General features: G+C 53.9%; 1 protein-coding gene and 1 pseudogene across 14 annotated transcripts in view; both read left to right on the top strand.

The window, feature by feature from the left end:
• The first annotated feature begins 479 nt into the window (after positions 1-479).
• On the top strand, positions 480-1,329 carry LOC132353511 (uncharacterized; annotated as a pseudogene).
• A 10,981-nt stretch (positions 1,330-12,310) lies between these two features.
• Positions 12,311-21,259, top strand: part of HSPG2 (heparan sulfate proteoglycan 2) — a 101,941-nt gene continuing 92,992 nt past the window's right edge. For 9 of the 14 annotated variants that reach the window (XM_059915608.1, XM_059915586.1, XM_059915625.1 and 6 more), the window contains exon 1: positions 12,311-12,424. In XM_059915608.1, coding sequence (XP_059771591.1) covers positions 12,362-12,424 — 63 coding nt within the window. In that variant the 5' untranslated portion in view covers positions 12,311-12,361. The remainder of the gene's footprint in view (positions 12,425-21,259) is intronic. The other 5 variants (XM_059915662.1, XM_059915639.1, XM_059915659.1 and 2 more) reach the window with 1 other exon arrangement.

Genomic DNA, 21,259 nt, shown 5'->3' with positions numbered 1-21,259 from the left:
ATGAGGGTGCATTGAGTAGTGGATGGTTAGCTATTTGATATTACCTCCAAAGAATGTGTGTCTCAGTACCTGGAATTTCACCATTAGAGATTCAGTCCTTTGCCTTTGTGGTCTCCTAGTGTCCCTGCTTAAAAGGTAAATGGGAATTTCAGAATGTGGGCTAGAGTTAAAGGAAAACAGAGACTGCCCCACTTTTTCTAGGGGTCCTCTGGCCTCAGTTGTTCTCAGGGTCTTGCCTTCTTCCCCATCTCTTGTCCTCTGTGCTTTCTGAAGAATACGGTGGCTGCTTTCCAGCTTGAAAATCCCTGGGCCTGGGAGGAGGATGGGAAGAGGAACACCCGGCGAGAAAGCCCAGGGGGAGGTGGCAGGGAGCCAAGGAGAGGTGACCCAGCTCTCTCCTTGCCAGGCCCAGGGGACCAGCTTCCAGGTGAATTCTCAGCAGTTCCGCACCACGAAGTTTTGTCTGCCCGACTGGGACGATGCCTGGATGCCAAGCGAGCCGTTCTAACACCAGCAGCCGCTTGAACCATCCCAACAATGTGTCCTTTCTGGCCCAGGCTGGGACTCCAGGCTGGTCCCACGGCCCCAGTGTGACCGGGGCTAACAACCTCAAGTGTTCTCGTACCTGAGTGGCTCAGAGGCAAGCAGCAGCCCTTCAGAGCAGTCCGACAACCCCGGCTCCCCCAGACTTCCAGTGAGGAGAATCTGCATGGGCCGGCCCTACAGCTCCAGGTATGTGGAGACAAGCCACTTGGTGAAGTGCCCCAAGGTGGCCAGAAAGCCCGCTTGTCGTGGCAGTCCCCACTGCCTGCTCTGTACAGATTGTCCCTCGGGTCCCTCTGGCCCCACCTCCCTGGACCAACTCATCAGAGGCATCAACTACCTTGACAGATCCACCAGCGCCTTCTACACCAACCGCCCTAATCATCCCTGAGCCTGCCGAGGCTTGCAGCCAGCTACCTGGAACGCGCCGCCAACTCCATCCACCTGGACCACCTGGACCACTCCTTCCCCCGCAGGTACTCCAACCCCAGCACCAGACTGGCCGCCTCTGACAACTCCTGCGCCAGCATCTGCATGGCGCCGTCCTCCAGGGCTGCCCATGCTTTGCAGTACGTGGATGACTCCACCAACCCAAGCTGCCCTCACGGGCCTCCTAGCCGGAACCTCACTCCCATGCTGCCGCAGAAGCCGGGGATAAAGTTGCCTGAGCTCCCTCTGTTCGGCAACAGGATCTTTTCCTTAGGTCATCTGCCCAAGTTCTGAGAAGCAATCCTCTCGGGTTGGAGAGCCCCCGAGCCCATCTCTAAGCCCTGTAGCTGGTGGTGACATCAACACCAACCGTGAAGTGGGCACAGGTCCATCAGGCTGCAGTTGTGGAAAATAAATTGTTTGTGGCAAAATGTACCTTCCAAGCCTCCATTGGGGGTGGTGGTGGGGACAGCCATTTAGATGGGGGGTTAGACACTTGAGGACCTACAGGGCTGGGCAGGTAAAAGTGAATGGGTGAAGGGGGCTGGGTGGTAGTAGGGAGTGGTGGAGACTGTGGCTGAGAGGAGAGGGGACACCTCGTCTAAACCCAGCTCTCAAATGGGCAGTTGCCTTTTCTAGAGAAGCCAGGAATCTGATTTTCTATGTGTTAGCAACGAATTTAAAAATATCATGGTGTTTGAGGGCTGAACAAAAGTACTTGCAAGCTGAACGTGAGGCCCACAGATCTGAGTTTGGAATCTCTGATTTACACCTTGAATGAATCACTGGGGAGCTTCTTAGCCTCTCTTAGCCTCTGCTGAGGCTGTTCATTCTCAATCCCTATTCATATTCTTCCTTTTTTTTTAGAGCATAGGTTTTATTTTATTTATTTATTTATTTATTTTTGGCTGCGTTGGGTCTTTGTTGCTGTGCTTGGGCTTTCTCTAGTTGCGGCGAGCAGGGGCTACTCTTCGTTGCGGTACACGGGCTTCTCATTGCGGTGGCTTCTCTTGTTGTGGAGCATGGACTCTAGGTGCACGGTCTTCAGTAGTTGTGGCACGTGGGCTCAGTAGTTGTGGCACACGGGCTTAGTTGCTCCGTGGCATGTGGCATCTTCCTGGACCAGGGCTTGAACCCATGTCCCCTGCATTGGCAGGTGGATTCTTAACCACTGCGCCACCAGGGAAGTCCAATATTCTTCTTTTTTTCAAGAATTGTTATTGATTTTAGCAGAGCCCCATGTAAGAAGAAAGGTAGAAGTAATAATGATGAGGATGACAGTGATGATAGGAAACCCTCATAGAACACTTAATATGTGGCAAGTACTGTGCTAAGTACTTTATACATATTTGTTCTTTTAAAGATGTGGTTTTAATGACCAGGGCCCAGGGTGGATGTAGAGCAAACCCTGATGGCTAGTGTGACATGCGTTGAAACAGGCAACCAGGGATGGTTAGAGGTTGGGGGGCAGCCTTTCCTGGGAAGTCTCTGAAGAGAGTGGTCTGTCCAGGCCAGGTGAGAGCTGGAAGGGTCAGAATGAGGTGGGAATATCTGGGAAAATGTTCCCTGGGCCACCGAGGGCTCCAAACCTTCAGCGACTCAACTGATTTGGGTGCTGAGGAATCAGGCCCCACAAGACGCCCAGTTGTTCACCATCCTTCTGCCTAAGGGACTCTGGAGACCAGTTTCCAGACGAGTTTTGCCACCAGCCTGCCCTGAGACCTTGGGGACATCACTTCCCCTCTCCAGGCCTCTGTTTCCCCTTCTGTAACATGAGTGGGGTCCTTTTGATGGTCTCTAAAGGCCCCCGGACTAGAATATTTCTGAGTCTCTCCTCCGAGTCCAAAGCCAGGCCTGGAGCTTCCTGAGCTGAGAACTGAGAGTGCCTCCACCCAAGAATTCAGGCTTCCAGAGTCCTGAGCCATCTTTCCAGGCTGCCCAGGGGCCATTTCAGGCCTCAGGGCCCATTTCTCTGTGGTTCTGAATTTCGGGCCCAGTCCCTTCTTGCTGGAGTTTTCCTCTCTCCTTGGAACTATGAGGGCCAATAGCAACTCAGAATGTGGAATGGGGCTGACCTTGAAATAACACAGAACCTGGAGGTCTACAAATTTCCACGGCTTTTGGAGGTCGCCTGCCGTGGCCTAGTCCTGTGACCAGGAAGAGAAGGCAGCAAGCCTGCAATATCCATGAGATTGACACGGTGGTCCCAAGGCAGGAGGAAGGAAGGAGGCACCGAACCCCTAGCCCATTGAATTCACCTCCACTTTTATTCCATCTCTGAGGACTGGGGAAATCCTCCCTGGGTCCAAAGCTCAGCAGTGCAGCACACTCTTTATTCCGTCTCTTGCACCCCTTCCCTCCCCAGGGAGAAGACTTTGGCCTTTGTCTGGTGGGTGCTCAGGCCCCTAGTGACCCATTGCCCAGGCGAACATTCACAGGAATACAGCTCGTTGGGGTCCATTTTGGCCCAGCTCAAGAGATAGTTCAAGAGTGTCCTGTTTCCTAAACCCTCTCTCTGGCCACTCAAGGCATCCCCTTCTTGCTCTAGGCCCATATTTGCATTCGAGTCAACCTTGACTCTCCTGGAGATGCCTACTTTCAAAACAGTCCAGTTTCTCCTAATCAGAGAATCAGACCCTTGGCCAGGACACTGTTCTCGGGGTCTCCAGTATCTAGCCCAGTTCTGGCTCACAAGAGGAGCTCAGTTATTACACTGATGTTGATTACAAGCTCTCGTGCCCAATAGGTGCTCAGTAACCTTAGCTATTATTACCTTAAGAATAATCACAGGGTTTCCCTGGTGGTGCAGTGGTTAAGAATCCACCTGCCAATTCAGGGGACACAGGTTCGAGCCCTGGTCTTGGAAGATCCCACGTGCCGCGGAGCAACTAAGCCCATGCACCACAACTACTGAGCCCATGTGCCACAACTACTGAAGCCCATGCACCTAGAGCCCGTGCTCTGAAATAAGAGAAGCCACCGCAATGAGAAGCCTGCGCACTGCAACTAAGAATAGCCTCCACTCGCCGCAACTAGAGAAAAGCCCGCACGCAGCAACAAAGACCCAACACAGCCAAAAATAAATACATAAATTTATTAAAAAAAAAAAGTATCACAGTGTCTCACACACAATGAATATTCAATAACTAATAATATTAATCATGACAGCCAACATTTATTAAGCTCTTAAATATACTCCAGGCATTGTTTTAAGTGCTTTGCGTGTATTAACTCAATCATCTCATCAATCCTTTAAGAAAGGATTGTCCCTATTGTATGGATGAGGAAACTGAGGCACAGAGCGGTCAGGAACAAATGATTATGATGAAGATGGTTACAGTTACAGAACACAGTGGCTCTCCAAAAAAACGGTTTGAGGGAATTCCCTGGTGGTCCAGTGGTTAGGACTCGTCACTCTTACCGCCAGGGCTCGGGTTTGATTCCTGGTCGGCGAACTAAGATCCCTCAAACCCCGCAGCATAGGCAAAAAAAAAAAAAAAGAGGTTGACATTTTCAGTACAGAGTACTATGTGCAGAGTAGGCACTCAGTAATAATAATTATCTTCATGATTACAACATCTTGCACGTAGTAGGTGCTCAGTGAATGATAGATGTCAGTGCAGAGCTCTGTACATAGCGAGTGCTCAAGTTTGAAGATTGAGGATTAGATTGTACCCAAAAGGGACAGGATCCCTGCACTGCCCTAACTCTTACTCAGGGTAGAAACTCACTACTCATGATTCTCTCCCACCAGTCACTCAGCCCAAGTCCAGAGAAGGTTCTTAGTTAGAGAAGGCCCTCTGCTCTGTGTGGCCCTGCAGAGGTCACAGGAAGTCCCCCATGTCCACTGTTCAAGCCATGCATCTGCAGGGTCCATGTAAACAGGAAGCAGCACACCGGCTGCAGAACAATGCCAGAGGCTGCTGTGCTGTCCATCTTGTGTACAGAAGCAGCTTACGTGTCCCTGCAGCTGAGGGTGGCCGGGGAATGTCCGTCACACCTGCAGACGTATGTCACTGTTACTGAGCACCCACACTCTGTGTCAGGCATGCTGCCAAGGCCTGAAACATAGGCTCACAGCCCTCTGCTCCTTGCAAGGCTAGGTTTTAATACCCATTTTACAGAGGGGGAAACTGAGGCAGCTGGTAAATAGCAGAGCTGGGATTCCACCCCAGGGCTTTGCCCCTCAACCAGTGCCCTTTCCATCCAAAGTGCAGTTTCTTTCTCAGTATTTATTGAACAGATTCCAAGAGAAAGAGGGATAAATCTAGGCCTCCAAAATATGCAGAAATTTAGACAAAGCAAGGATGGTATTTAACCCTGGAGGTTCGGGCTGCACCCAATACCAGTGTTCTGATCAGGGCAGCATTAACCTCAAATACGTTCTTCCCAGGAAATAATAAACAAAAGGAGAAATTCCCTCAAAGCCCACCTGTGTTCTCAATTACCCAATCCACCGGTCCCTGCGGCCTTTGGTAACACTGAGTATAGGTGCATGATATTAGAATTCCTTTTGTATATTTAAAACAATCTGGGGGACTTCCCTGGTGGCGCAGTGGTTAAGAATCTGCCTGCCAGTGCAGGGGACATGGGTTTGAGCCCTGGTCCGGGAAGATCCCACATGCCGCGGAGCAACTAAGCCCGTGCGCCGCAACTACTGAGCCTGCGCTCCAGAACCCAAGAGCCACAACTACTGAAGCCACACGCCTAGAGTCCGTGCTCTGCAACAAGAGAAGCCACCGCAACGAGATGTCCATGCACTGCAACAAAGAGTAACCCCTGCTTGTGGCAACTAGAGAAAGCCCGCGCACAGCAACAAAGACCCAACGCGGCCAAAAATAAATAAATAAATATATTAAAAAAAAAAATCTGATATGGCCCTTTTCAAACAGTTAATCTGATATCATGATTCTAGGAAATAAACGCAGCTTTTTGTGTTACCAAGGTGGGTGTTGCAGAGACACACTCAGCCTATTCCTGACCTTCACCGTACCCTAAACTTTCCTCATCTCTGAACCTAACCCCCAAAGCCTTAGCCCACCCCACCCCCATTCCTGAGGCCCACTTTATCTCTTCTGCCAGCACGTGACTGGTGCTGCTTGCTCTACAGAGGAAACAGAAAACTGGGGGCGTGTGACACCCTCCCCACTAGTTGCATCCACACGGCCCCCTTTTAAGCGGAAATCTCGAGAGGCAGAGCCTCAGATATGTGCTCTGCCCGAGTTGGTACCACCATTTTTGGCAAACTCTTTTAACAGCCTCCTGAGCCCCTCCCAACAGGGCAGGAATTTCTCATGAACAATTGAACAAAGCCGGGAACTCCAGGGAGAAGGCACAGGACATTCCAAAAGGATTTCTCTCAAGCTCCAAAAGACAACATGTGGGAACACTGCAGAAGGCTCACAGCCTAGCAAAGAAAAGCATGAAAGGGACGGAAAATCTGCCCAGTAGGAAGGGCAGTGCAGGCTGGAGGAAGGAACAAGAGGCTGGGGGTCAGGAGGTCTGAGTGGGAGGCCTGCCTCTGTCACTCGTGACCCTGCGGAAGCCACCCCACCTCTCTGGCCTCAGGTTTGTGGTCCTGAAAAACTGAGGGAACTATAAAAATAAACCCACAGATGGATACATATCAGCTCAGAGCAATGCTTTATGAATCACAGAGACCTGGAGGCAGCCCAAATACCCAACGACAGGATAGGGTTAATGAATAACGGTGTGGTGATGAGACCTGACACCACATAATTATTAGAAATATCGGGACTTCCCTGGTGGCACAGTGGATAAGACTCTGCGCTCCCAATGCAGGGGGCCCGGGTTCGATCCTTGGTCAGGGAACTAGATCCCACATGCATGCCGCAACTAAGAGTTCTCACGCCATAACTGAGGAACCTGCCTGCCGCAACTAAGACCCAGCACAACCAAATAAATAAATAAATTTTTTTTTAAAAAACGAAATATTACATGCAAAGTCAACACGACTGCTATTCAGAGTCACTGGCCCACAGATTGCTAACGATTACCAACTGCAATGAAGAGCTCGTACCAGAATGTAAATCCATGAGCTGCTTCCAAAACGGACCAAGTATTCCAAGAAAAAAATAGTGTCAGCTGAGCTAAACAGAGTGCTTACTGACACAGTTGATTTACACTCTGAGCAAACTTCTTATCTCATCTTGGACTGGTAATACACAGTTGGGGGCTGGCACTGGTCCACAGAACCACTTTTAAGTAGCCCTGGTCTTGACTGACACATAGAACTGTGTTTATGAAAATGTTAAGTGAGAAAAACAAGACAGGAAATCATCAGCATGTGCTGATCACAGGAGGTAAAACGCCCATGTATGCAGTGACAAAGGAAGGAAACTGAGCATTTATGGAGCTCCAACTACGGCCCCCACGCAGACGTCTTCTAGAGCTGAAGCAGGGATGTGTGGGCAGGAATGTGAGGGGCTGTATGGAGGCCATGAGAATTCCAGCCTGGATGGAGGGGAGTGGTGGTGGTGTGAGGTGCTCGAGTGACAAATTCCAATTACAGAGACCATTTATGGTCAGCTCAGGAGTCAGGGGCAGTATTTGCCAAGTGTGTTTTGAGAAACACCAGTCTTGTGAGATGTTAAAAGGTTTTTCCAAAAAACAAGTGGGTTCCATTCTTGAATATGTTGAGGAGTGCTGGGTTAAGCAGAGTTGGACAGGCGACTTTACCGGAGGCCTGCTCAGAAACTTTCCTGTACTGGTGTCCCTCGAGATGGCCAAAGTGTGGGAAAGAGTACAGAGTTCCCAAACTTCTTGACCAGGGAACCCCCTTTCCAAGGAGCATTTCAGAGGGCAGGTGAGGCCCCAAGGTGGAAGCTCAGCAAGAACTCACTTGATAATGACGAGGGGTGTTGGGGAAATACTAGGAGGGGTTGAGAATGTGGGTTCTAGAGTCAGACAGACATGGACATGAATCCTGGCTCTGCCACGGCTCCTGGCACTGACTGTGTGATGTAGGCAAACCACTTCATTCCCTGGGCCTCAGTTTCCTTGTCTGAAAAGGGTGGTAATAAAATACACTCACTTGCCTACTGCCTAGGATTGTGATCAAGTGAGATTCAATGTTGATCAGACTGTGAGGGGAGTTTATCTTTGCCCCAAGTACAAACCAGAAAGGGGACATTTACGCCTTATGCTTTGCTTGAACCAACTTGTTCTTTCATTCAGGTAAAATTATTCAAATGCCAACTTTGCCAGGCACTGTGCCCTTCACAGGGGATACAGTTGGGAACAAGTCAGAAAGCAGGTAGTCACGCTCTCTGCCTTCATTATGCCTCTTCATATTAAATGGTCTTCCAAATTATTGCAATTGTCAAAAATGTTCAGAGGGAGAAGCATGGGGGAGGGAGGTTGTGGGAAAGCATAGTGAGGGACATGATCTAACCTGGGAGGTCGGGGAGGCTTCTATTGTGACATGAGGTTTGAGCTGAATCCTAAAAGAGAGTAGTAGGGTGAAGTGGGGTGGGTGTTGGGTGAGAATAGCCCTTAAGGAGAAGGAACCTCATGTGCAAAGACCAGGGTGGGGGAGGCGTGTGGCTGGAGAGTTGGCCAGGATTGCATCTCCCTGCCTTGCATGCTTCCCTCCCTCTCCATGAATTTTCACTGCCTGCTTAGAACTGTGTCCTCCCTCCTCTTCTTCCTCTTCTCCACATCATCTCCTGGTTCCCTCTCCTCCATCCCACTCCCTTTCACATCAATTTCCTGTTCCATATTCTCACCCAAGTACATATCCTTGCTCTGCCGGCATCTGTTTTCCCACACAGGCATTGCAACTCTTGTGCATAATAGATGTTTACTTTCATTGTTGAATGAACGCAGGGCCACAGCTAACCCATATGGTACCTTTGCTCATATTACAAAAGGTACCCCCTCTGGGCAGATGTAACACCACAACAGGGTCCCCTTGGCTGCATACCCTTGTTCAGTGAACAACCTGCCCAACCGTCCACTGCAGCCCTGAATGAATAAAGGAATGTGAGATGAGTGAGAAGCTCCAAGGCAAAGAAAAGGTTTGGAGTAGGAGTGGAAGCCAGGAGAAGTTGAGTCTTGTGAATTTTGTAGTGGCAGACGGTGACCCACAAACTCTGGCAGACGGTGACCCACAAACTCTGGCAGACGGTGACCCACAAACTCTGGCAGACAGGTGACCCACAGAGTCTGTACTCCCCCATCAGACTAGATCAGACTCCTGTTTCTCAGAAGCCAAACTGTTTGGCTGCTCTTGCCTATCCAAACTCTGGTAGTCTCCCCTTATCTAAGGAACCTTGTGTGAGGCTTGAGTTGTTTCTCTCCCAAAGAGTGTGACCAGCACCCAGAGCTATGAGTACATACAGTGCGATTATAGGTGCCTCCTGGGCTCAGCAAGAGCCTGGAAGGCCTTGCCTCTGCTCCTCTTCTAAGCCATATGAGGAGATAGCCAGGCCCTAGACAAAGCAACTTGAGAACATTTACTAAAGATATCAAGGACAGCAAAATAAAACAGAGCCAGCCAAATCCCTTAGTGGGAAGGAGAGGATGCAGAATAAATAAGGGGATGACCAATCCTCAGGGTAGGTGGAGCTACTCTGGAACTTTCTCGACAGGCCATATTTCCTGCCCTCCACGTCAGCCCAGTTCCTTCCAGTCCAGTAAGCTTTACCATCTCTTTCCTCAACCTCTTTTAGGAAGCAAGACTTATAGCTCAGATTTAGTCTTGACCAAACATCTACAAAGAGTTGCTTGTTCTCCTTTTCCTTTGCTGATGAGCAAATCATCCAAGAAGCCAAGGCTCTGGGACTTAAAGGCCCCGAGGTAGGGAACATTGAGGCAGCTCACAAAATGCGATTTGTCAAGGATGCTGACCCTCCACGGACAGGCAAGGCCTTGGAAAAATCCTGCCACCAAGGCTGGCCACCTGTCAACTCTGAAGTCAGTGGAGTTTTGTAGTTTTCCTCATCAGACAGGGAAGTTTGATGAGTGCAAGGCTGTACTCCCCCACCAGACTAGAGGGGCTCTTTGGGGTTGGGGGCTGCATCTGGCCTTCAGATTGAGAGCGACACTGGGTGCAGGGACTGCTCCTCCATCAGACTGGAGTCCCCTGAGGGAAGACTTGTGTCTCCCTCTCTAGATTGGGAGCTCACCCAGAAACAGTAATAAGAGAAATGGCTGGGACTTCCGTGGCAGTCCAGTGGTTAAGACTCTGCGCTCCCAATGCAGGGGGCATGGGTTCCATCCCCGGGAGGGGAACTAAGATCTCGCATTCCACAGCGCGTGCCACCCCTACCCTGCCACAAAAAAAAGAGAAAGAAATGGCTACTGCTTATTTAGGGCTTACCATGTGCCCAAAACTGTTCTTTTTAAAAAATAAATATATTAATTCATTTTAATCCTCATAACAACACTGTGATGGAGGTCTTAACATTATTCTCCTTGTCTAAATGATGAAATGGAGTCATGGAAAGATTGAAAAATTTGTTCAAGATTGCACAGCAAGGTGATGGAGGCAGGATTCTCCAGCAGACTGAAAACACCATGAGGACAGGGATTATATCCTCCCCTTTCCCTCCATCAGATTAGGGGTTCACCAAGGGCCAAGATCAGGCATCCCTCCTCTGTCCACCTCCCTGTCTGGAGCAGAAATAGACCTTATTCAGTGCTGTGTCTGGCATCTGCGTTTAGGCTGGGGAGTTGGCCAAACCACTGTGAATGTAGTTTCTGCCCCTTACAGCTCTGAGCTGGTCCCCTAGATACACCCCACAGGGTGGAGAAGAACCCAGCTTTTGGAGATGGGGCATTTATCTGGGATGGGAGTCAGGATGCCAGTATTTTCTTAATCCCCCAGGTGCCAGTCAGGATGCCAGTGTTTTCTCATCTCCCAGATGGGAGGCTTCAGAGTGCTTGGGAGACTGCAGGCCGGCCCTTATCACAGGGAACATGCCTTCCGGAGCCAGGCCTGGTGCCGCCCAGTGAGCTGGGCATTTCCTTCTGTCCACAGCTCACCTCACTCCTGGCTGCAAACCCCACTTGTGAGTCTCTGGAACCTAGCAACTCTCACAGGAAACAATGGAAACTTCAGTTTTTATTCTCCTCCATCGTTACTCAAAAGGTTTTCCTCTAAGTGACACACACACACTTACACACCCCAGTTTTCTCTCCACCCATCAGCCTGGGCTGCCCTGGAAATTTTCAGGCAGCAAGGAGACCATGGCCTGGGGAGACCTGGTGGCATGGCTGTGTGTGTTGTCTGTGGGTCTGTGTCATCAGGGACCGTGATTTACCTCCCAAGCACCTGTGATTGGGCTTTGGCAGTGTCTGTTTGTGTCTGGGCCTGGGTGTGTGAGATGGTGCATCTCTGGCAGCGGGGCTGTGATTTATGTGAATCAAAGTTGGTCTGTGAGTGATTTATGTGGAGAATGGTGTGTATCAGGGGTAATTCAGTTTCGTATTGAGTGCCCACTGTGAGGTAGAGGTACTGAGAAAATGTAAAAAACTGCAGGTGCTGTGCGTGTAAGAAATTCTGTTGGCCTGTGTGTGAACTGTGAGACCCTGTGGGGAATCTGAGCGTGAAAACGTCCTTCCGCTTCCTGTCCTGGGATTCACATATGTGTGTGAAAATGTGACTATGAACGTGAGCAGCTGAGCGTGTATGTGTATAAGCTGTGTCCACTGCGTCACCTGTAGCGGTGAAGGTTTTCAAGGCATACAGTGATCTCTTGAGTCGGGGAGGACCATTAGTGTATGAAAGTTGGGTGAAGGGAGTGAGCGTGCGCAAGCGTTCACGGGCAGTGGATGAGCACGTTAGCGCGTGAAAGTTGTGAGTGTGCAGGTAATCTTGTGATCCAAAGTTGTAGTGAGCGCGTGTACCAAACGTGCCCATGTGAGCGCGTGCTATTCTGGAGGGTCCTGGAGAGCCGCCCGCGTGGAGTCACGTCTGCGGAGTGTGAAAGGGTGTGAGAGCAGATGGATTTAGGGGTCCGGGGGTCGGTGGGGAGGTGCGGGAGAGGCGTGCACGTGGAGGGAGGGTGGTCCAGCGCGCAGGGCCCCGGCCCCCGTCCCATCCCAGACTCCAGGCCGGGTTTGGCGGGGAGTCGGGTTGGGCCGCGGCCCGCGCGGAGGGGGCTGGGGGCCCAGACAAAGGCTCACTTGGCTGCGCAGCGGGCCAGGGAGAGCGCAGCCTTCAGTCCCGGGGCGGTCCAGGGGGCGGGGCCTGGTGCCCGGGGCGGGGAGGCCAGGGGGCGGGGCCTCGCCCCGGGGGCGGGGCGGCCGCGGGAAGGGTGGGGGTGGCTGGAGCGGGCCGCGCTGTCCCGAGGACTCAGCAGCCTGGCGAGCGGGCGGCTGCGGGCGGGCGCCGAGCGAGCGAGTGAGCGGAGCGGGCCGGGCCATGGGGCGGCAGGCGGCGGGCGCGCTGCTGCTGGCGCTGGTGCTGCACGGGCGGCTGCTCGCGGTGAGTGTGCGGGGCGGAGAGGCAGGAGGCGCCCCGGGCCCCTCTCGCCGCCCCCGCCAACTTGGCTGGGGCGCCAAGGCTGCGCGGCTGGGACTCTGGCCCGGGACGGCGGCGCCCGCCAGGGACCCCGGGCCGGCACAGGCCGGCGCCACCCTCCTCCGTGGGGCTGTCCCGAAGGGCACCCAGGGGACTCCGCGACGGACCGGGGGCGGGGCCGGCCCTCGTGGGAGCCCGTGAGTCGCCCGGCCACGTTGCTGAGTCTGAGACTCGCGCTAGGCATGGCCCGGCCTGCCATTCCTGGGGGCCAGGCTGAGAAACTTCTAGCAGGGTGGGAACTCGGCAGGGCGAGGACACGTCTTTCTTTGCCAGCTTGAAACAGGGGCACTCAGTGGTGATGGGGACCATATCCATCCTCACTGGAACTTTACCACGACGTCTCTCCCTTTGGGGAGCTGGTCACCAGGCAGGCACAAGTAAAGAACCGTTCTGGACACAACTGATTCTTGTGTGGAACACCCACGGGCCCTGGAGTCCCACAGCCCCGGAACTGAATCAATCTCTGCTCTTCACTGAGCAGCTGTGTGACCTCCAGCAAATTGTTAGCCTCTCTGAGACCAGCCCACATGCCCAAGGGGAACTCAGAATACACGGCCTCAAAGTGCCGGGCTGGGTGGAGTACGTGCAGAAAGTGCCCATTGCTGAGCCAGTTTGTGGTGGACAGTGTGTGGATCTGTTTCCCCAGCTTTCTCCTCCCCAGCTCGTCAAGGTGCAGGGGAGGCCTGCCCCTACAGTCCAGTCCCCTGCTCTGAGCTTGGATGGGTCCATGCCGAGAGAAAGAGGACACTTGGCCCGGAGAGGCCCTGAGGACCCAGTGAGCCTGAGAAGGGCAGGGCGGGGTCAGTGGGCAGGGAGCTGGAGGCAGATGTGGATGGGGCACATCTGGGGATCTGGGCCTGCGTGGTGAACCACAGAGCCAACCCACCCTCTTTCAGGTGGTGCTGGGCCATCCCTGTCCCCTGTCCTCAGAGTCAAGAGAGGGACTCATCTAAGCTGGCCGGTGTTTACCTAGTGACTGACTCCCTGTCCTCGCCTTGCCGGCTCCCTCTCACCTCTGCCCTCCTGAGTCACTCGTTAACCCCCACCCCAGACCTGACCCCTCACCTCTCCTGCCCCACCCACCCAGCACCTCTCCTCCCCCATCCCCATCAGGGCAGCTTCCTTAATCCTCTGTCAGCCTCTCACTGCAACACATCCAGCAGGGCCCATCCATCCAGTTGCTCCCCAGTCTTGACCTGAACTTGCACCTCCCAACACTGATCTTTACTTTTCCAAGAAGTAGACATCAACCTAGCACATGAAATGTTCCTTTTCTGACCCTACCCCAGCTCTGCCCCCTGATCAGGGGTTCTACCGTGGCAGGAGTGGGGAGGGGGGAAGGAGATATTTGCTGTGTGTGGGAGGAATTCCCAGATTGCAGCCAGTCCTCATTCACTTGTTCATTCACCACATCTTTGAGCAGCATTCCATGACAGTGAGCAGGAGTTCAGGGTTCATTCATTCAGTAGATACTTGCTAAGCACCTACTGTGCACCAGTGCATCCAGCACTGGGGGCTTATGGGTGAACAGAAACAGGCCCTGGCTGCACTTTCCCAGAACTGAGATGGGTCAACAGGCAGCTCTGATCCTGTGGGATTACAGTCTCCTCAGCAACCACACTGAGGTCTTCATGGTCCCACCCTAGGCTGAGGGTAGAAGGGCTGGAAAGAGCTTGGCCTCTGGAGTCTTACAGACCCATGTTCGAATCCCAGCTCTGCCACTTCCTAGCTGTGTGATCTGGGACAAGTTCCTCTCTCTGAGCCTCAGTTTCCACATCTGTAAAATGGGGGTGAGAAGTTTGTTGTAAGTTTTAAACGACAGCAGGCTTCTAGCCCTGTGCCCTAGCCAGCCTTGGGCTCCTCCTCGTCTGCTGCCCTTTATCTCTCCTGCCTTTCAGTTCATGTCTGCAAGCCCATAGTGAGTGGGTGAGGGTAGGACACAAGGGGAGGGTAAAGGTGGTCCTTAGGGAGCTCAAGACCTCACTGGGGGCAGGAGACAGAGGAAATAGTGGTCTCTGATTAAGTGTGGGAGTAATTTCAGTTCAGAGGAGGTGGGGAGGCTTGCTGGGGGAGGGGGCCAGGCCTGGGTGACTCAGGGCCTGCCTTGGCCTGCTGGGGCCTTAGCCCTTCCTTTCTTGGGGCCGGCGCTGCCAAGAGACAGGGTTCTTGAGGGTGATTGTGGTGTTTTCCAGCGCTGAGGGGGGAAGTCACTGAGATACCTGTTTCCTTCCTCCCCTGGGTTTCCTTGCTGGGGAGGCTGTGGGCAGATGGGAAATGGAGGAGCCTCCCCTTCCCTCAGGGGCAGTGTTACCTCAGCCCTCCCCTTGACATAACTGGCAGCCCTGTCTTTCCCCCTTGCTCCAGATCTGCCGCCCGGAGGGGGTTGTGAGTATGCGCTGGAGATTTCCAGAGGGAGGGTGCAGGTCTGTCCACAGAGGGAGGCAGAGGCTGGCGGGGGTAGAGATGGACGCCCCCCCCCCCCGCCACGCCCCAGCCGAGCTCCTTGTGTCCGGGGAGTCCTGGACCCCGACCAGCTCAGCCTGGGCCTGTTCTCAGGCTGAGTGCAGGCAAGTTGGGATCTGCGGGCCTGAGGCCCAGCCCGGGAGATGGGTGGAAGGAAGGTGGCAGAAGGTGACTGGGTTTAGGGCTTGCAGTAGTGGGAGGGCAGTCTTGGGGTACCAGGCCAGATGCTGACAAAATAATATGGATAGTTCACATTTATCCAGTGCCCACTGTCTGCCACGCATGAAGTTTCTCAACAGATCCTCACACGTTGTTCCCTCGCTCACAGTCTCCCTGCCCTCCCCATGTTGCTCACGTCAGACCCCAGCCCCTGACTTAATTTAGCCCCCAAGGCCCTACAGATCTGGCCTCCCCCTTTCCCTCTCAACTCTCTCCTCCTGCCCACTTTCCTCTTGCTTGCGCACTCCAGACATGCCGGTCTTTGTTTCTGGACCGTGCCAGACACGCTCCCACCTTAGGGCCTTGCATCTGCTCTTCCTTTTGCCTAGAATGCTTGTCCCCCTAGTATCTGCGTGACCCTCTGCCTCACTTCCCTCCAGTCCCTGACTACTCTGCCCGATGTTCACTGTCCCCTTACACGGCTTTGTTTTCTTCTTGTCACTGTCTAATGTGTATTTATTTACTTGTTTATCACCACCCCACCCCCAATTTAAGCTTCATGCGAGCAGGACCTTATGTGCTTTTGTTCACTGCTGCTGTCTCCTTAACACCTGGCAGGTAGTAAGCGGTCAGTAAATATGTCGGTTGAATGAATTAAGCTATAGCTACTAGTACAGTCCCCATTTTCTAAGCAGAGGAGACTGAGGCACAGAGGGATCGTATTAACTTGCCCAACAACTCACATACACTTTGCTTGGAGGCACCACGAGCCAGGCTTTGAAGCCACACGAAGCTCCTCACCACCCCACCGGCATCCCGCTCACCCGTAGCAGGCAGGCGGTGGGTGTTGATAAAACTGTCACCACTGGTGTTGATAAAAGGACTCAGGTCCTAGGTGGTGCAAGGGCTTCCTCGGGCAAGGAAGACTGGGGTCTGGCTTTGGGGACAGAGGCACTCAGGATGGGTGTGCCCGAGTGTCCACGGGGCCTCCTGGGGACACCTGCCCTGGCGGGAGCCTAGAAAGACGTAACTCTAGGGCAGTCATTTGTGGGATTGCCTGTTCGTTTGTAGGTTTGTTAATTAGTTTCCTCGCCAATATTCCCTGAGACCCTAGAGACAGTTGAATTAATCCAGGGGCCTTAAGGCCTAAGTGCGCCAGGCTGGGCCCTACCCTGTGTGGGAAGTGAAGGAGAGAATGGCTAGCCGCCCGGCACGGAGTCCTCTCTGGATTCCCCTGGCTCTTCCCTGGGGACTGAAGGTTTAGGGTGAGTCTGCAGAGGCTTCAGGGCTGCCTGGCCTTGGGGCGAGTCTCAGGAGGGAGGGTGAGGGGGCCGTCCAGGATGTGGAAAGATCTGGAACGATGATTCAGAAGCCACTTGGAGGCCAGACGTGTGGGTTCTGGACCCTCAGACCACTTGGGACATGCGGGAAGGACTCCCAGCCCTGGCCTGTTGCCCCCTGCCCCAGTCCACTCCCAGCTGTGAGGGCTCAGGCTGGAGGAGGAGGGGCAGAACGTGGCCGCGTCCCCCCCGCAGCCTCCCAAGGATCTGCGGAGCCCCCTGCCCTTCCTCCCAGGACCCACCCCGGCCTTCCCCTCATCTCTCTCCCGCCAGGAAGCAGGAGGGTAGGCTGAGGGTCTTGGCCCTGCTGGAATGTTTCCCCAGCTCCGGCCTTGGCCTCTTTGGCCCTGCTGCCCCCTCCTGCTTCCAGGGCCTGGCTGGGGCCTGCTGGCCGCCCCAGCGCCCAGAGCTGGCTGACTGAAACCCAGAAGAATGTGTGGAACTCGCTTCGCGGGGAGCCGCCAGCTTCACTGCCCAGCCTGGTGGCGTTGGGTGCATGTCAATAGCGGCCGTGAGAAGGGAGTGGCTCATGGCTGCTGGGGTGGCTGGGCCAGGGGCACCGTCATGAAAGTCCTGGGAACAAGGCAGCTCTTTGAGGCCTGGGAATGTGGGGCCTTCAAGTGTCAGCCGCCCCCAGAACCCACCCTCCCCTCCTTTCCTTGATGCCCATGTGTGCCAGGACTGCAGGGACCTCAGAGCATCCCAGGGTAGGGGGTACTCGTGACATCTGTGAGATGTCCTGAGGACCAGCTCCCGGCTGCCTACCAGAGCCCTGTCCCTGAGCCACAGAGGAGGGCGCCCTGTTTCTCTGTTGCTCTGGATTTCAGGGTGGTGTCTGGCACACAGAGGCTTGCAATCTGTGTTGAATGAATGAATGGACAACGATGTATGCGATTAAATATTCTGTAAACTAAAGTCCCCGAAGTGTTAGACTCAAAGTTCATTTCACAGATATTTATTGAGCATCTTCTAAGTACCTGACCCTGTTCTAGGTGCCGAGGTTGCGGCAGAGAACATAGAAGTCCAATTCCCTTCCCTCAGGTAACTTGCATTATAGCAGGCGCAGGGAGACACACAATAAATATAATATGGCAGGTGGCGATAAGTGTTTGGAAGAGAAAATAAAGCAAGGAAGAGGATAGAGAGTGATCTGAAGGAGGTGAGGGTGTGAGCCCTACAGGTATCTAGGGAAAGGGCACTCCAAGCAGGGGTAACAGCTGACACAAAGGCCCAGAGGTGTGCTTGGTGCGTCTGCACAAAGCAAGGGGGCCCACGTGGCTGCAGCAGCATGGGTGAGGGTTGGTGGATGCAGCCAGGGGCTTGGCAAGGGAAGGTGGGGCAGAGCCTCAGACACAGGAAAGACTGGATTTGCTTGAGTGAGATGAGAGATCACTCTAGTTGCTGTGTGGAGAAGACAACGTGGGACATCAAGGTCAAAAGCAAGGAGACCGTGACCCAGCCCCGAGACGATGGGAGCTCGTACCAGGGCAGTGGAGGCGCAAAGAAAGGGTTGAATCCTGAGTATATTTTGAAAGTAGGACCAACAGGATTTGCTGATGGACTGGTTATGGGGGTGAGGGGACAGAAAGAGAGGCGTCAGGGACGTCTCCATAAGCTTTGGCTTGGGCATCGGAAAGGTGGGGCTGCCACTAACTGAGGTAGGAGAACTCCAGAGAAGCAGGCTTGGGAGGAGGGTGGAGAACGGCAGGTGATGGAGGAGATGGCATGGGGGAGGGGACAGTGTTGGACTGACTCTCAGCTAGGGCAGCCCCACACCCCCACCCCAAGTTGGAGCCTCTGCATTGGCCTGGAGGGGGTTCTTGCTGAGAATACATTTGTGCAGCTGCGGACACTGATCCCTTGGAACCCCCCAGCCTAAGCTCACAGCTTGTATATTTATGTGTTTTATTGAAATTCACTGTCTTCCCCATCTAGAATTGAAGCGCCATGAGGGCGGGCATTCAGTTTTGTTTGTTACAGTCTGCCCGGTGCTAGGCTGCTGGACAATAGTAGGTGAACACTTAATGAGTGAATAAATTAATGGCCTTGAAGGACTTCCCTGGTGGCTCAGTGGTTAAGAGTCTGCCTGCCAATGCAGGGGACACGGGTTCAATCCCTGGTTCGGGAAGATCCCACATGCTGTGGAGCAGCTAAGCCCCTGCGCCACAACTACTGAGTCTGCGCTCTAGAGCCCGCGAGCCACAACTACTGAGCCCTCATGCCACAACTACTGAAGCCCGCGCTCCTAGAGCCCGTGCTCTGCAACAAAGAGAAGCCACCGCAATGAGAAGCACGCCCACCGCAACGAAGAGTAGCCCCCGCTCGCCGCAGCTAGAGAAAGCCCGCATACAGCAACAAAGGCCCAACACAGCCGAAAATAAATAAATTAAATAAATTAATTAAAAAAAAATTAATGGCCTTGAAGAAGCCAGCTGGCCAAGAAGGCCAAGGCTCCTTGCTGAGGCTGGACGCAGGGGAGCTCTTCTTCCCAGCCACTGTTCTCTGCTGGGTTCTGGAGCATGTGAGACAAGCCAGGGTACCCACCGTGCCGTGTTCCACTTTTCTGTGCCCCGACTGGACTTGGAGCCCTTTTTTCTGGGCGCTGAGGACAAGGGAAAGGTGTGGGCTCCGAGGGTCGTGCCTTGGCTCAGCCCCAACTGGCTGTGTGACCTTGGGCAAGTTGCTTCATTTCTCTGAGCCTCAGGGCAGAAATGGGGATCATGATGCCTGTTTCCCGGGTGAATATGAGACCAGGTGGATGCACCTCACGCAGTACCTGGGATGTGAGAGTGTTTGACAGTCAGTGGCTGCTCTATTAGTCTGGTTCCTGCTGAGGGCACAGCCAGAGTGGTATTTGACTTGGGGTTCCCAGTGCCCAGCATGACACACCTTCTCCTGATCGCAATTGCTGCCACCTACTGACCCAGGCCCTGCTCTGGGCTTGTTGAATGAATGACCGAGTTAAGGGATCCTCCCTGCTCCCTCTGCCTCTCTTTCTCAGTCTGTGAGCCCCGGATGTAACTGTATCTGATCTGTCACTGGCTCCCCTTCCCCCACTGAGGCTGCAGCTGCAAGAAAAAGTCCACCCTTCCACCCTGATTGCTCCTTCCTGTAGGGGGAGAAGGAGTGGGGGGCACACCCCGGGGTGTGGCCTGGGAAAGGCTGGAGCCTGTGGACACATTGTCCCCTTCCCAGATGTGTGCAGTTGGTGGGCTCTGAGCAACAGAGGTTGTGGCCAAGTGGCTCCCATGGGTGCAGAAAGGATGTTCATGCATCTTAAGGGGAATGGTGGAAGGGGGCTTCCTGGGACTCCATCCCAGCCCCACCCTCCCTCGGGCCCACTGGAGGAGACAGGATCTTGCCCGGGGAGCCCTGGGCAAACCTGTAGCAGGTCCATTGCCAGGGAAGCTGGAGTTGCACAGCTTTAAATCTGGCTCCCACGGGCTCTCAGAGAAATAGCCGGGCTAAAAGGAAAGAGACGCACTCGTGCTTGGTAACCGCTCCCTGCACCCTGGGCCTTGGCCTTGGGCTGCTGGGTAGAGACATGCCCCTTCCCCAGTAGGACGGGTCATGTCCAGGTGTTTCATTTTTTAACATTTGGCATCTTTTCCCCAATCCTGGGCTGTGGGGATGGGGAGGCAGCCCTGGGCTGGCAGGGGGAGGACTTTAAAGGTGGCCTGAGGTGACCCCACAGATGCTTCTCCTGGGGTGGGGCTGGGAATTCCCAGCTGCCTCTGGCCCCTTCCCAGCCCACCTCCAGGTGCCTGCCTCCACCCCTCTCTCCCCCGCCTCCCCAAACTCACCCCCAAAGAGCCAGCTCTGCCCCCCCCTCCTTCTGGTCCTGGCCTCCCCTCCTCACCCCAGCTGACTCACCCCTCTCCTTGTTTGGCGTTCCCAGTTTTCAAATACTTGGGAACTGGGATCATGCCTCTTCTTGCATCCCTCGCTGGACTGGATGCTCTGAAATTCTGGCCTCAGAAATCCTAGCCCCAGTGGCCTCTATCACTTAACAGCTCTTCTCCCCCTCCTGCCATTTGCCTTCCTGTGACCCTTTGGCCAGAGGAACAGAGACCTAGGAGTTTCCTGAGGACAGACCAGTTTCTGTGCCCTGGGACTTCCAGGGTCTCCTCCCCAGTGACCTCAGTCACCCAGGTTGCCGCCCTCTCTTAGCCAAGCCCCACACAGGGCTCTCTCCAGGCATTATCACATATAATCCTCACAGCGGTCTTTTGCTGTTGGCATTATTACCTCCATTGTGCATCTGGGGAAAATGAGGCACCGAGGGGGTGGGCATGGCTGGCCCAAGTCATCCGTTCAGTACCTGGCACAGCTGGGAATAGAGCCCAGGTTGTTTGACTCCAGACTTGTCATCCCTTCCTGAGTGGGTCTGGCCTGTTGCAGGGAGAGAGAGGACGATCTGGGAGGACTGGCATAGTCACGACAGGCTGCCTGGAGGAGGTGGACTGGGCCAGCCTTGGCGGAGGGTACAGCAAGCTGCGTATCTGCCATGTGGGCTTATCCAGCTCCTACTTCTCAGACTTGGGTGCCTTTTGCCCCTTGGCATCCAGCTCAGTTTAGTGATAACGTTCCCCAGGGAGGTGGATTTGGCTTTCCCTGAGATCGAGACCCTTGGAAACCTGGATCCTTCTCAGTCAGGTCCCAAGCTCCCTTTGGGGCCTGTAGGTTTTGCCTAGTTTGGAGTTCAATGGAATTTTGCTGAGTGGGGCCTGCTCTGAGGCAGCCCTGTGCTCACCTCAGTAGTGACGCAGCTGGGAGC

Source organism: Balaenoptera ricei, chromosome 1, assembly GCF_028023285.1.
Source record: "Balaenoptera ricei isolate mBalRic1 chromosome 1, mBalRic1.hap2, whole genome shotgun sequence".
NCBI classification, from domain to species: Eukaryota; Metazoa; Chordata; class Mammalia; order Artiodactyla; family Balaenopteridae; genus Balaenoptera; species Balaenoptera ricei.
Note: the sequence above shows the minus strand (reverse complement) of the source record. Positions and strands in the feature narration are given on the sequence as shown.